This window comes from Corapipo altera, unplaced genomic scaffold (assembly GCF_003945725.1).
Source record: "Corapipo altera isolate COAL_440 unplaced genomic scaffold, ASM394572v1 61357, whole genome shotgun sequence".
NCBI lineage: Eukaryota > Metazoa > Chordata > Aves > Passeriformes > Pipridae > Corapipo > Corapipo altera.
In genome coordinates this window covers 11,508-23,697 of record NW_020885242.1, presented here as the reverse complement: position 1 = coordinate 23,697, position 12,190 = coordinate 11,508, and the positions used below count along the sequence as shown (strand labels likewise).

Sequence of the window (12,190 nt, the reverse complement as noted above, 5' to 3'; positions counted from 1 at the left end):
TTTTCAGACCAAACTGGGAGTGTGATCAATCTCCACCTCAGGAAGGAGCAAACCAGGGCAGTTGAGAACAAGAGAGAGGGACAGACCAGCTCTCCTCACTCTGCACTAAGCCCCAGACAATCCTCCTGCCTGGCAGGACCTGCTCTGTTCTCCCTGAGTGCATCAGAAGAGCTGAGGGGTTCTGCCATGCAGGAACACTCCTCAGGAAAGATGAGGGGAGTCTAAAAAAAAAAAAAGCAAACAAGCAAACACACCAAACCTGTGACACTGCCTTCTGCTGTCCTGGTTTTCCTCAGAAACTGGGAGTGCAGATGCTGACAAGCCCTTTTGCACTGGGAGCAATTTCATCTGACACAGCTGAACACCAGGACGGGCCCCTGTGCCCACCATGCCCATGACCCTACCAGTGCAGAGTAGGGCTGAGCCCTCACAGCCAGTGGGCAGAGGGTCTGCTCCTCATGGAAGATGTGGTGAGCCCCACCCAGGGCTCCAGCCATGGAGCTGAAGGAGAGATTTCTAGAAAAGGAAAACCAATGGAACAGTGAGAGTAGTGTTGGAAAGAGGCTTTGATTTTTCTCAGAATGTTCTGCCCTAACTTGTCACTGTTATATCCTACTTGAACACTGCCCCACATCCAGAGGCAACAAATGTGCAACAACAGCTCCCTCACCCAGTTCCTCCTCCTGGCATTGGCAGACAGGCGGGAGCTGCAGCTCCTGCACTTCTGCCTCTTCCTGGCCATCTCCCTGGCTGCCCTCCTGGCCAACGGCCTCATCCTCAGCGCCGTAGCCTGCGACCACCACCTGCACACCCCCATGGGCTTCTTCCTGCTCAACCTCTCCCTCACAGACCTGGGCTGCATCTGCACCACTGTCCCCAAAGCCATGCACAATTCCCTATGGAACACCACAACCATCTCCTACCAGAAATGTGCTGCACAGGCCTTTTTCTTTTACTTCTTCATGTCAGTAGAGTTTTCCCTTCTCACCATCATGTGCTACGACCGCTACGTTGCCATCTGCAAACCCCTGCACTACGGGACCCTCCTGGGCAGCAGAGCTTGTGCCCACATGGCAGCAGCTGCCTGGGCCACTGGCTTTCTCTATTCTCTGCTGCACACAGCCAATACATTTTCCCTGCCCCTGTGCCAGGGCAATGCCCTGGGCCAGTTCTTCTGTGAAATCCCACACATCCTCAAGCTCTCCTGCTCACACTCAGGCTATCTCAGGGAAATTGGGCTCATTGGGGTTAGTGACTGCTTAGCATTTGGTTGTTTTATTTTCATTGTTTTCTCCTATGTGCAGATCTTCAGGGCTGTGTTAAGGATCCCCTCTGAGCAGGGACGGCACAAAGCCTTTTCCATGTGCCTCCCTCACCTGGCTGTGATCTCCCTGTTCCTCAGCACTGCCATATTTGCCTACCTGAGGCCCCCCTCCATCTCTTCCCCATCTCTGGATCTGGCCCTGTCAGTTCTGTACTCAGTGGTGCCTCCAACACTGAACCCCTACAGCCTCAGGAACCAGGAGCTCAAGGATGCCCTGAGGAAAATGATGATTGGATGCTTTTCAGGAGCAATAAAGTGCCTGTTTTCTGGTGTGTAGCATTCAGAATGGGACTCACTAATGGCCCAGCCTTCCTGCTCAGGTTTTTCGTGGAGGTCATCAGGTTCTCCTTGCAATATTTTCTGTGCAATGAAATATTATTATGCATCTGCCTTCTAATTTAGTGTCTACCCATTGAATTTTACCCAAAGATGTATAAATGATGAATTGTGCTTTCTTAGAGTGTTTAAACAAAATAAAGGACCCTGCAGTGCCTTCTTTGTCCAAGACCCTTCTTCTCAGATGTTCCCAAAGAATAGCACACTGCAGGACAGGGTGTATTTGCAAAGGGGAAGGGGACAATAATCTCAGCCCAGCAGCACTGCCAGGGAGCAGCAGTGCTTGGTCTTTGCAGAGCTGCTCTCTTGCCACTTCCACACTGTCCTCCTGAGCCCCTTTCTTGGTGTAAGGTCTGAGTGCTCTCTGAGCACAGTCCTGGGGGCTGGAAGCCCTTGGAGCACAGGCAGGGACAGGCCCTGGGAACTTCAGAAGCAGAGCTGGGCTCCCTTCCAGCATCTCCAGGATGCTGTGGGATCTTCTGAGGCCACTGCATGGACTGGGTCACTTCTTCTGTCACCTTGCTCCAGGGTTGGGACTCTCCTGCAGTGTCACCATGACACTCCTGCTCTCTGCTTTCCAGGTTCCATTTTCAGATCCAGTCTTCCCCTCCTGTTCACAGGGACATCCTGGGAGTGCTTCAGAGCTGCCATCCTGGGGCAGCTCCTGCCCAGCGTGGGCAGGCCCAAGGTCTCTCCAGCTGCTCCTCTCCCCTCCCCAGTGCCACTGTTTTCTGCAGCCTCCTCCTCCTTGCCCAGCACAGCCCTCCTGGCAGAGTTGGACACAGCCCTTGTTCTACCCCCTCCTCAGGCACCTGCCCAACCCCCTCAGCTCCAGCCTGATGGCCACAAACCTTCAGGGCAGGGAGGCACTGGGGAAATCGCTGAGGAAAACCTTTCAACTCAGGCCACCACAAGCAACTTTCCTGGCAGGTTCTGCACTTGGTTTCTGCCTCACCCCTCCCTCAGCAGGTGTTGTACAATTTTGGCCTTTGTTGTTCCTCCCCCTCCCATCCCACTGCCCCCCAAACAGCCCTGAGCCAGCTGGGAGGGACAGGATCTGCTGGACCAGGGCCTGGGGCTCAGGCCTTGGCCTTTGTGCTCCACAAAACCAAGGCAGGCTTTGCTCAGCATTGCAGGGGCCTGCCCAGAGCCTTTGTCTGCCTGCACTCCTGGCCTCCAAGAGCTGCTCGAAGGAGTCCCTGGGGAGGCTTTGGCAGTGCCTGCCCTCAGTGGGGCCCAGCAATGCTTCAAGGCACTTGCAGTTTGGCTTCTGACTTCTTCAGCAGCTTCTTCAATCTTCTCTCAGTTCCAGGGGATGATGGACTCATCTCTAAACACACTGTGGAGCTCATTAAAACAAAGAAAAACAAATCATTTATTTTCTTTTGTCTTCAAGTCTTCAAGACATCAACAACTAATTGGTGTTGTTTTGTAGTTTAGCTAAGGAGGAAAATTTTAAAACGGTCCTCATGAAAAATACATATTTTTTTATGGAAGGGAATGATTTACACAGAGACTTGGGATACAAGAGGGTCAGGGTACAAAAGATTTGGATCCAAAGACAAGGGGATGTTATAGTCAATAGACCAGAAATATTTTAATTTAAAATATATTGAAATTTTATTAAAGGTAAATGAGCAAAACAGCGTGCTGGGCGAGCGGGGAGTCTCCGCTGCGCCAACGGTCTGCAAGCGCAACAAGCCCAAACCCCCCTTTTTATACTCTCCCTGATCTCCTCACCTTCAGTCTCTTTCAATCTTTTCATCGGTTTCCACTTCGCGGGCCCTCCCAATATTGGTTCCTGTTTTGCGGGCTTCATCCTGTTGCTAGGAGGTTAGGCAATAGTTTGTTTACTCCACAGTCCTCGGAGCCCACCTTGTCGAAATTTCCAGATGAAAGCGATAGGTTCCCCTTTCTGGTTTCTGTGGTCAATCCCCTTCTTGTTTTTCTTTTACTTTTCTTCCCTCTAAGTACACTTAGAACAAACACTTGCAAAATAACAAGACATAACGTACCATTTTAAAACAGCATTGCGGTTTGTCATTTAGCATAACAGGATATAACATGTCATTTCAACACAGCATTACAATTAGCTATTGTGGTTCCCCTCTTGTAATTTGTCGTTTTGCAGTCTAAGCAAAGGCCTTAACTATTGCAAACCTTATTATATTAAACTTTATTTGACAGGCAAACTATTAATTTCATTCTTCATCAACCATTACAGGGGCAAAAGAGATTTGTAGCACTTAATCAGTTATCAAGAAATTCAATAGCATTTATTAAAAGTTTAACAGTGACTGAATTATTCAAAATAACAACATTCACACCACAGTCAATTCACCAGAGGGATTTTATCTCCATCAGTGGTACGTAGAGGTTCTTTTTGGGCAGGGCCAGTTCAACTGGTAGAGTTAACTAACTAGGTTTGTGTGATGCCTTAAAGCTTTCTGGATATTTTTTATTTTAGATTTTAAAAGTAGTTGTGTAGTAACTGTAGATGTTAATGAAGCTGTATTATATGCTACCCTTTAGCATTGTAGTTTACACAGACCCAACCCTATTACCCCATTTGATCTCAAACTTTCTAAATTCCTTTAGCATGTTTAGACTTCTTTTCAAGGTAGAATTGTAGAAAAACACCTCTATTGAACAACATCACACCCTAGGCCTGGACAACAAGATCCCACAAGAGACAAAGCAACCTTCAAGCCCTGGGCTTTGGAGGTACTCCAAGGACTGTCCGTGCTGTGAAGAAGATAAAGATGAGGAAGAAAGGGTCCCAAAGCCCCCAAATCCAATTCCCCAAGTGAGGTGTCAGGGGGCAGAACTGGGCAGAACCAGGGGGTGGTCTGTCTGGGTGTGAGGTTCCCCATTCTGGAGGAATGAGGAAGAACTGGAGAGGGTCCAGAGGAGATCTGCCGCCAGGATGGAGCTTTTCTGCATATTGGAAATAGAATGAAATCTCCACAAAGAGTAGCATTGAAGGTTCAGACTGAAGGTGAGGAAAAAGAAATATCACTCAACGGGGACCCTTCTGCTGCAAGAGGTCACCCAGAGGGAGTCAGGATCAGCCTGTGGCTTTGTGTTTGTCCTGGGGTGTTGAGGTAAATTCTGGGGAGGTGGGGGGAAGCTTGGAAATTGGATTTTTCTGGGGGTCAAACCACCACAGTGTTTCAGGGAACAGCCAGAGCTGGTGCAGAGACATCAGGGAGGGTCTAGAAATGCTGCTGGGAGGGGGGTGGGAAAGCAGGAGGGGTGTGTGCAGCCTGCAAGGCCAGAGCAGCAGCAGGGCCAGGCCAGGACAGCCTGCAGGAGAGATGGCCAAGGGCTCTGGCAGGGCTGCAAGGCCCAAAGGCACCCAGGCCTTTGTCCCCTTGCCTCTGGCAGCTGCCTCTGCCACTCAGGTCACCACAAGCAACTTTCCTGGCAGGTTCTGCACTTGGTTTCTGCCTCGTCCCTCCCTCAGGAGCCTGGCAGGGGTTGCCCAGTTTTGGGCCTTTGTTGTTCCTCCCTCTCCCGTCCCACTGCCCCCCAAACAGCCCTGAGCCAGCCGGGAGGGGCAGGATCTGCTGGGCCAGGGCCTGGGGCTCAGGCCTTGGCCTTTGTGCTCCACAAAACCAAGGCAGGCTTTGCTCAGCATTGCAGGGGCCTGCCCAGAGCCTTTGTCTGCCTGCACTCCTGGCCTCCAGGGAGCTGCTCCAAGGAGCCCCTGGGGAGGCTTTGTCAGTGCCTGCCCTCAGTGGGGCCCAGCAATGCTTCAAGGCACTTGCAGTTAGGCTTCTGACTTCTTCAGCAGCTTCTTCAATCTTCTCTCAGTACCTCAGCGTCATGGGCTGGGCTGCAAACACACTGTGGGGCTCTTTAAAATCCAGAAATCCCTCAGGATCTCTTTGTCTTCCTTTAATTGTCTTCAAGGCAATTTCAAAACAAGTCTTCAAAATTTGTACTTTTTTTTTTTTTAATTCAATTATGGATACTTTTCTGTTCAGAGGAGAGGTGATAGAGGTGTTCTCCAAGTGATCTTTTTGCTGAGTGTCTCCTCAGGAGATCCACACTGACCCTGTATGATCAACCTTGCTCCTCACCCCCAACCTCACCAGTTCTGACATGGCCCATCTTGGACTGACAGCTGCTGCAGCTCCAAGCACACTGTGGGACCCATTAAAACACAGAAAAACAATTTGTCTTCCTTTAATTGTCTTCATGTCTTCAAGACATCAACAACTAATTAGAGTGGTTTTGTAGTTCAGCTAGTGAAGAAGATTTTAAAGTGGATGTCACAAAAAATATATATTTTTTGATGAAAAAGAATGATTTACACAGAGCCTTGGGATGCAAGAGGGTCAGGGTGCAAAGGATTTGGATCCAAAGACAAGGGGGCAAAAGACATTAGTAGCACTTAATCATTGAACGATTATCAACTGCTTCAATAGCATGTGCTACAATTTTAACAGTGACTGAATTAGAGAAGCATAACAACAACATTCACCCCACAGTCAAATCACACCCACACCCAGGCAGAGATGTGTGGACACATCAATAGCGGGGTGTGTAAAGGTCCCTCTCCAAAATTCTCTTTGTTGTCAGGGAAACCCTCCCCCAAATCCCTTTGTGTTTCCCACCAGACAAGGGTCACAGCTGGAGGAGTGTTTGTGGAGGGGGATCAGAATTGTCCTGGCCATCAGCGCCGCTCTTTGGAGTGTTGCAAACTGGAGGGTTCCCGAGCTGGGAGAGGCTGCCAGAGGTGTCCCACTGAGAGGGAGGTGCTGGGGAGCTGGGTGTGGCCTCCCTCAGCCCCGCTGGGTGTGGGCTCCCAAGGTGACTGGCTTTAGTCATCTGCTGAATTTCCATCCTGGTGTCAGGAATGACTGGAGTTTCCAAAATATTGGGGAATTGTATCCAAACTGTTCCATTTGTGCTGCGATTCAGGCAGAGAATGTTCCAAGGCTTTCAGGGGATGACTGATTATCCTGTGTTCCCCAGCTCTTACACCCATCCCAGTCAGCTGGATGGTTTAGTGACAATGTGTCCCGAGGGGCGGCCCCTCCGATGCCATAGAAACCCCTCCCCCTGGATTAGGAAACCTTTGGAATTCAGGAGGTGTTCCAGTGGAGCATGAAAATGAACAGCAACTTTCCTAACGCCCAGCCCCAAGCAGAACCAAGCCAGGCCCCAGCAGTGGCAGAGCAAAGGTCCCCCCATGGCTGTGTCCCTGTGGCCGCTGAGGCGGCAGCGCAGGCCCGAGGCGGTGCCGGGTCCCGGTGCAGCCGGGGCAGAGCGGCGGCTGCGCGAGCGGCAACCCCGGCGGTGAGTGCGGCAGCGCCGTGGGAGCGGCGGCTCCGGGCACAGAGGCCGGCGGCAGCCGCTGTGGCGGCGGAGCAGCGACTCCGAGGCGCTGCAGGAGCGCCGGCTCCGCTTGCAGGCGCCGGCAGTGTTGGGAAGCCGGTGCCGGGCGGCTGCGGGGCAGCGCAGGCCAAAAGCGGCAGCGGCGGCAGCCTCGTGGCAGCGGCGGCTCCGGGCAGACACGGCCCCGCTCCAGCGCTGCCGCCTCAGCCGCGCTCAGGGGACGGCGCGGCGGCTCCGGGGGCAGCGGCCGGGGACTCCCTCTCGGGGCAGTCGCTTCTCTGCAGTTCTCCCGGCAGCTGAGCACAGCAGGGGATGGGCAAATTGAGCTCAACCGCAACAGGAGCTCAGGGAACCCAGTGGCCATTGGGACACTGCAGGGCCTGCTGGAATCCAGGGGCCGGTGGGACACTGGGGAGCCTCTTGGAGCCAAGGGAACCCTGGAATATTTTGGAACATCTTGGAGTCAAGGAGCCATTGTGACACTGCGAGGCCTTGAGGAACCAAAGGATCCAAGAGAAACTGTGGAAAATCATCAAATCATCAGGGCCATTGTGACACTCCAGAACCTCCTGGAACCAAGGGTGACACTGAGAGGCCTCATGGAACTAAAAGAACCCTGAGAGTTTTTGAAACCTTATGGAATCAAGGGGCCATTTCTGGCAGGATGCTCTGCTCTGATAATATCCAAAAAATGGTCAGAGAATGCAAACAATGCAAGGTCTCTGTGGTGAGTTACTGCTGGTGCCAAGGTGCTTTTTTTAATGTTGAAGTATGCTAAACCCAAAATGCTTCATGAAACTTCAAACACACATCCTGCTTTTTGAAGCAGGATTTGACAGAGAAGCTGCTCCCTGGCCTGCAAATATGTCTGGCAGTCAAACCCTTGATAACTATAAAATCCCCATCCAACTTTCACATGGCAGATTCTTCCCCAGACTTCCTTGAAGTGTGTGGAGCTTCTGCCATGAAGCAGGGACAGCTCTTCATGGTCACTGCCCAGGGGTTAAGTGAAAGAGAGACAACTACCCCCTGTTGTTGTGGGGTGAGTTACCTCAGTCTCTGCTTCAGGATTGTTTCTTTTTGCTGGCTTTGATCCAATTGCTTTAATAGAATGACTTTGATAGACTGCACTGTCCTATCTTACACTGTACTACTAGGAGGTTTTGGCTTTTATACTGTGTAATAAATAATTCTCTTCAAGGTCTTTCATCTGTTCACTTGTCTGATCAATTTTCTGTTCATTTGTCATAATAAATAATTCATTTTATAGAAATATTTCTGATTTGCCATCACTAAAACCTGTAGGAGAAAGTGATTGAATCACACCTCTATAATTCCTTCAGTTGAAACCAAACTCTGAGACTGAGACTGGATCCAGCCACAGCCAGGCTTCTCTCTGAGAAGGAATTTAGAAAGCAAGGGAGTCCTTTCTGCCCCTCGTAGCTCAACGAGACGGCTTCTGCCATCAACTTTGTCTGAGCCTTCCACCCCCAGCCCCAAGCCGTGACACACGGGCATGTCTTGTGCATGCAGTGCAAACATGGACTCCTGAGCTGGTCATTTGCTGTCCCTCCTTGGAGGGAAGAACAAGCCCAATGGCCTGGGGTGAGAGGCCAGTGCTGGGAGCGGCACTGGCTGTGCCAGGGCACTGCTGGGTGCCCCCACCCTGAGCACTCCCAGCCTTGTGCTGGTCACTGCTGTTTTCCTCTGCAGGGTGTTGTGTTGGGCACATCCTGGAGAGCAAAGTGGAAAGCAGATGGAAGCTTTGAGGCCCTGGCCTGAGGAGATGCCCCTGCAGGATGGCAGTGCTGCTGCAGAGGTCAGCTCTGTGCCAGCAGTGCCCATGGCTGTCCCTGCCTGCAGTCCCTGGACAGTCCTGCAGCAGGACTGGCACCGACTGCCAGAGCACTGAGGCTCCAACAACACAGGGCTCTGCAGGACAGAGTGGAAGGGAAGGGAGAGGAGACCATGGAAGAGAAGGGCTGCTGCTCCGTGGCACTGCTGCTCTGCTGGGACTCTTTTCTGGCCCAGCTCTGCACAGAGGCCCCGACCCTGCAGGTGCAGAGAAGTCAGAGAGGGAAGATGTCAGGCAAACAAGTCAATGCAGAGTTCTTAATTTGGTTAAAGCACACAGTGAGTACAATTGCCAATTTGTACAGCCTCTGGGCCAGGCTAGAAAGGCAAACACTGAATTGAAAATGGTGTTTATATATATATATTTATACACACATATCTATATAAAGATTTTTTAGTGTGAACAAATTCTCACAAAAATAACACCCCTAGCAAAAGTAAAAAATAGAAAAGCTATGGTGGGCCTTTAATGAAGTCCATAATAGGACTGACCCTTAATGAGGTCCACAACATGCAGAAGAAAGAGAGTTTATTGCTTCTGAAAAACACCCAGTTATCAGTTTCCTGAGGGCATCCTTGAGCTCCTGGTTCCTGAGGCTGTAGATGAGGGGGTTCAGTGCTGGAGACACCACCGAGTACAGAACTGTCAGGGCCAGATCCAGGGATGGGGAGGAGATGGAGGGGGGCTTCAGGTAGGCAAATATGGCAGTGCTGAGGAACAGGGAGGTCACAGCCAGGTGAGGGAGGCACATGGAAAAGGCTTTGTGCCGTCCCTGCTCAGAGGGGATCCTGAGCACAGCCCTGAAGATCTGCACATAGGAGAAAACAAGGAAAACAAAACAACCAAATGCTAAGCAGTCACTAACCCCAATGAACCCAATTTCCCTGAGATAGCCTGAGTGTGAGCAGGAGAGCTTGAGGATGTGTGGGATTTCACAGAAGAACTGGCCCAGGGCATTGCCCTGGCACAGGGGCAGGGAAAATGTATTGGCTGTGTGCAGCAGAGCATTGAGAAAGCCAGTGGCCCAGGCAGCTGCTGCCATGTGGGCACAAGCTCTGCTGCCCAGGAGGTGCAGGGGTTTGCAGATGGCAACGTAGTGGTCGTAGCACATGATGGTGAGGAGGGCACAGACAGAACTTCAAGGGGCTCAGCACTGGCAGGATGGCTGAGAGCTCCCTGCAGGAGGAACCTTGGTAGGGCTGCACATGGTGAGTCTGTGGCCGCAGGGCAGTGCAGGGGCAGCTCCTGGAGGCATCTCCTAAAGCTGGCCCAGCCCCAGCTGATGGGGCGAAATCCCTTTTGCATTGCCCCGGCCGGAAATAAAAAGTGTGCTTTTACATGTTTAAGGATTTCTTTGAATCACCGCTCCCTCAGCGGTCCCTGGGGAGGGGACACGGGGGGCCGAGCCCGCCAGACCCCGCTCCCCTGGCGCCTCCCGCCCCCTCCGCCCGCAGCGAGCCCCGAGCCCCGGCAGGACCGAGCGCGGGTCCCACCGCGCCGGGGCCGCCCCTGAGCTCCGCCGCCGCCTCAGCGCCGTCCGGGCGCTGCCGCCGCTGCCCCGGCCCGGCAGAGGGAGGGGGCGGGGAGTGCCCGCCCGAGCCGACCAATGAGCACGCGAGGGCGAGGAGTGACGGGGCAAGCAGCCAATCATGGCGGGACTCGAGCTCTGCCGCCGCCATTTTGTCGCGCGGCCCGAGCCGGGGGTCCTACCGCTGCTTCCCGCTCAGGGAGAGGAGTCCGTGTCTGCTCCGTCAGGCGTGGGGTAGAGTGGAGTCCGTGTCTGTTCCGTCCTGTGGGGTAGAGTGGAGTCCGTGTCTGCTCCGTCAGGCGTGGGGTAGAGTGGAGTCCGTGTCTGCTCCGTCCAGCATGAAGTACTTGGCATGGGACACAGTCCCTCGGGAACAGGCTGCTCCACCGTGGGTCCCCACGGGGTCACAAGTCCTGCAGGAGCCTGTTCCACATGGGCTCCTCTCTCCGCGGCTCTGCAGGGGCTTCCCACGGCCTCTCGGCCTCCTTTGGGCACCCCCTGCTCCGGCGTGGGCTCCTCCCTGGGCTGCAGGGGGGTCTCTGCTCCATCCTGGACTCGTCCACAGGTCACAGGCCCTTCAGCTCAACTTCACACGGAGTTCCAGCCTGTCCAGTGCAGCAGCAATTCCCGGGCCTCCTGCCAGCCCGGGCACATCGCCGTGGCTGTTGCCCAACGTTCCCAGGCACAGCACAGTGAGGTGGTCAGAGCTGAGCAGCTCAGCAGCAGCGACAGCAACAAACAGCCACTAAGGAGCACCAGACTCTGACACACAGCCAGGAGCCCCAGACAGCACCAGCAGCTGTAAATTCCAGCAGCACATCGCAATCCCACCTGTCAGGATCTCCAACGCTCCCAACCCCACCTTGGACACCAACAAAGGCTGTTGTGGTTTCACCCCATGCAGCCCCAAGCCCCCCCCAGCCACTGCTCACTCACCCATCAGCAGGACTGGGGAGAGAACTGGGAGGGGATGAGATAAAGAGAGTTTAATAAGGACAAGCAAAAGCTGCAGAGACGAGCAAAGCAAAACAGGGAATTCATCCTCTGCTTCCCATGGGCAGCAGGTGTTCAGCACCTCCAGGAGAACAAGATCCCATCCCATGGAATGGTGACTTGGGAAGACAAACTTCATCACTCCAAATGTCCCTCCATTCCTCCTTCTCTCCCCCACTTTATACACTGAGCATGATATCACATGGTCTGGAATATCCCCTGGGGCAGTTGGGGTCACCTGTCCTGGCTGTGTCCCCTCCCAACCTCCCACACACCCCCAGCCCCTCCCCAGTGTGTCCATACAAGGGGCAGGAAAGGCCTTGGCTCTGAGTGAGCTCAGCACTAACAAAACCTTCTCTCTCTTCTCAGCCCTGTGTTCAGCACAAACCCAAACACAGTCCCACTCCAGCCTCTGCAAAGAAAATTAACTCCACCCCCCCTAAACCAGCACATACCAGCCCTTATTCCACACCAGTCCCATCATGCCCAGGCCCCACATGACTCAATACAACTTCACCCCTCACCACCCACTTCCCATTCTTTGTGTAACACACAGGTCTTGTCCCCTTAGTCTATGCACCACCCCTGCAAAATGTCCATAAAATGGCCCCAAAATGCCTGTTGAATTCCTCACATCCATGCCTTTGGGCTCCCTCTCTTCTGGTGGACCCTTGGGCAGGAGAGGGGCTGTGTGGGGGCAGTTCCTGGGCAACAAAGGCAGCTCAGGTTGGGTCCCTGCTGCCCTGCAACTGCTGCTTGTGAGGCTCAGTAAGAGATTGTTCCATCTCTGACTGGCTTCTTTGTTTTT

General features: G+C 53.1%; 1 protein-coding gene across 1 annotated transcript; it reads left to right on the top strand.

The window, feature by feature from the left end:
* Window positions 1–647: 647 nt before the first annotated feature.
* Window positions 648–1,601, top strand: LOC113940282 (olfactory receptor 14J1-like). Its single transcript, XM_027631401.1, has one exon. The coding sequence runs from the start codon at window positions 648–650 to the stop codon at window positions 1,599–1,601; it is 954 nt and encodes a 317-aa protein (XP_027487202.1).
* Window positions 1,602–12,190: the final 10,589 nt, after the last annotated feature.

Bases quoted from the DNA above. Each gene is read 5' to 3' on its own strand.
- LOC113940282 (XM_027631401.1), top strand. From the start codon at position 648: ATGTGCAACAACAGCTCCCTCACCCAGTTCCTCCTCCTGGCATTGGCA.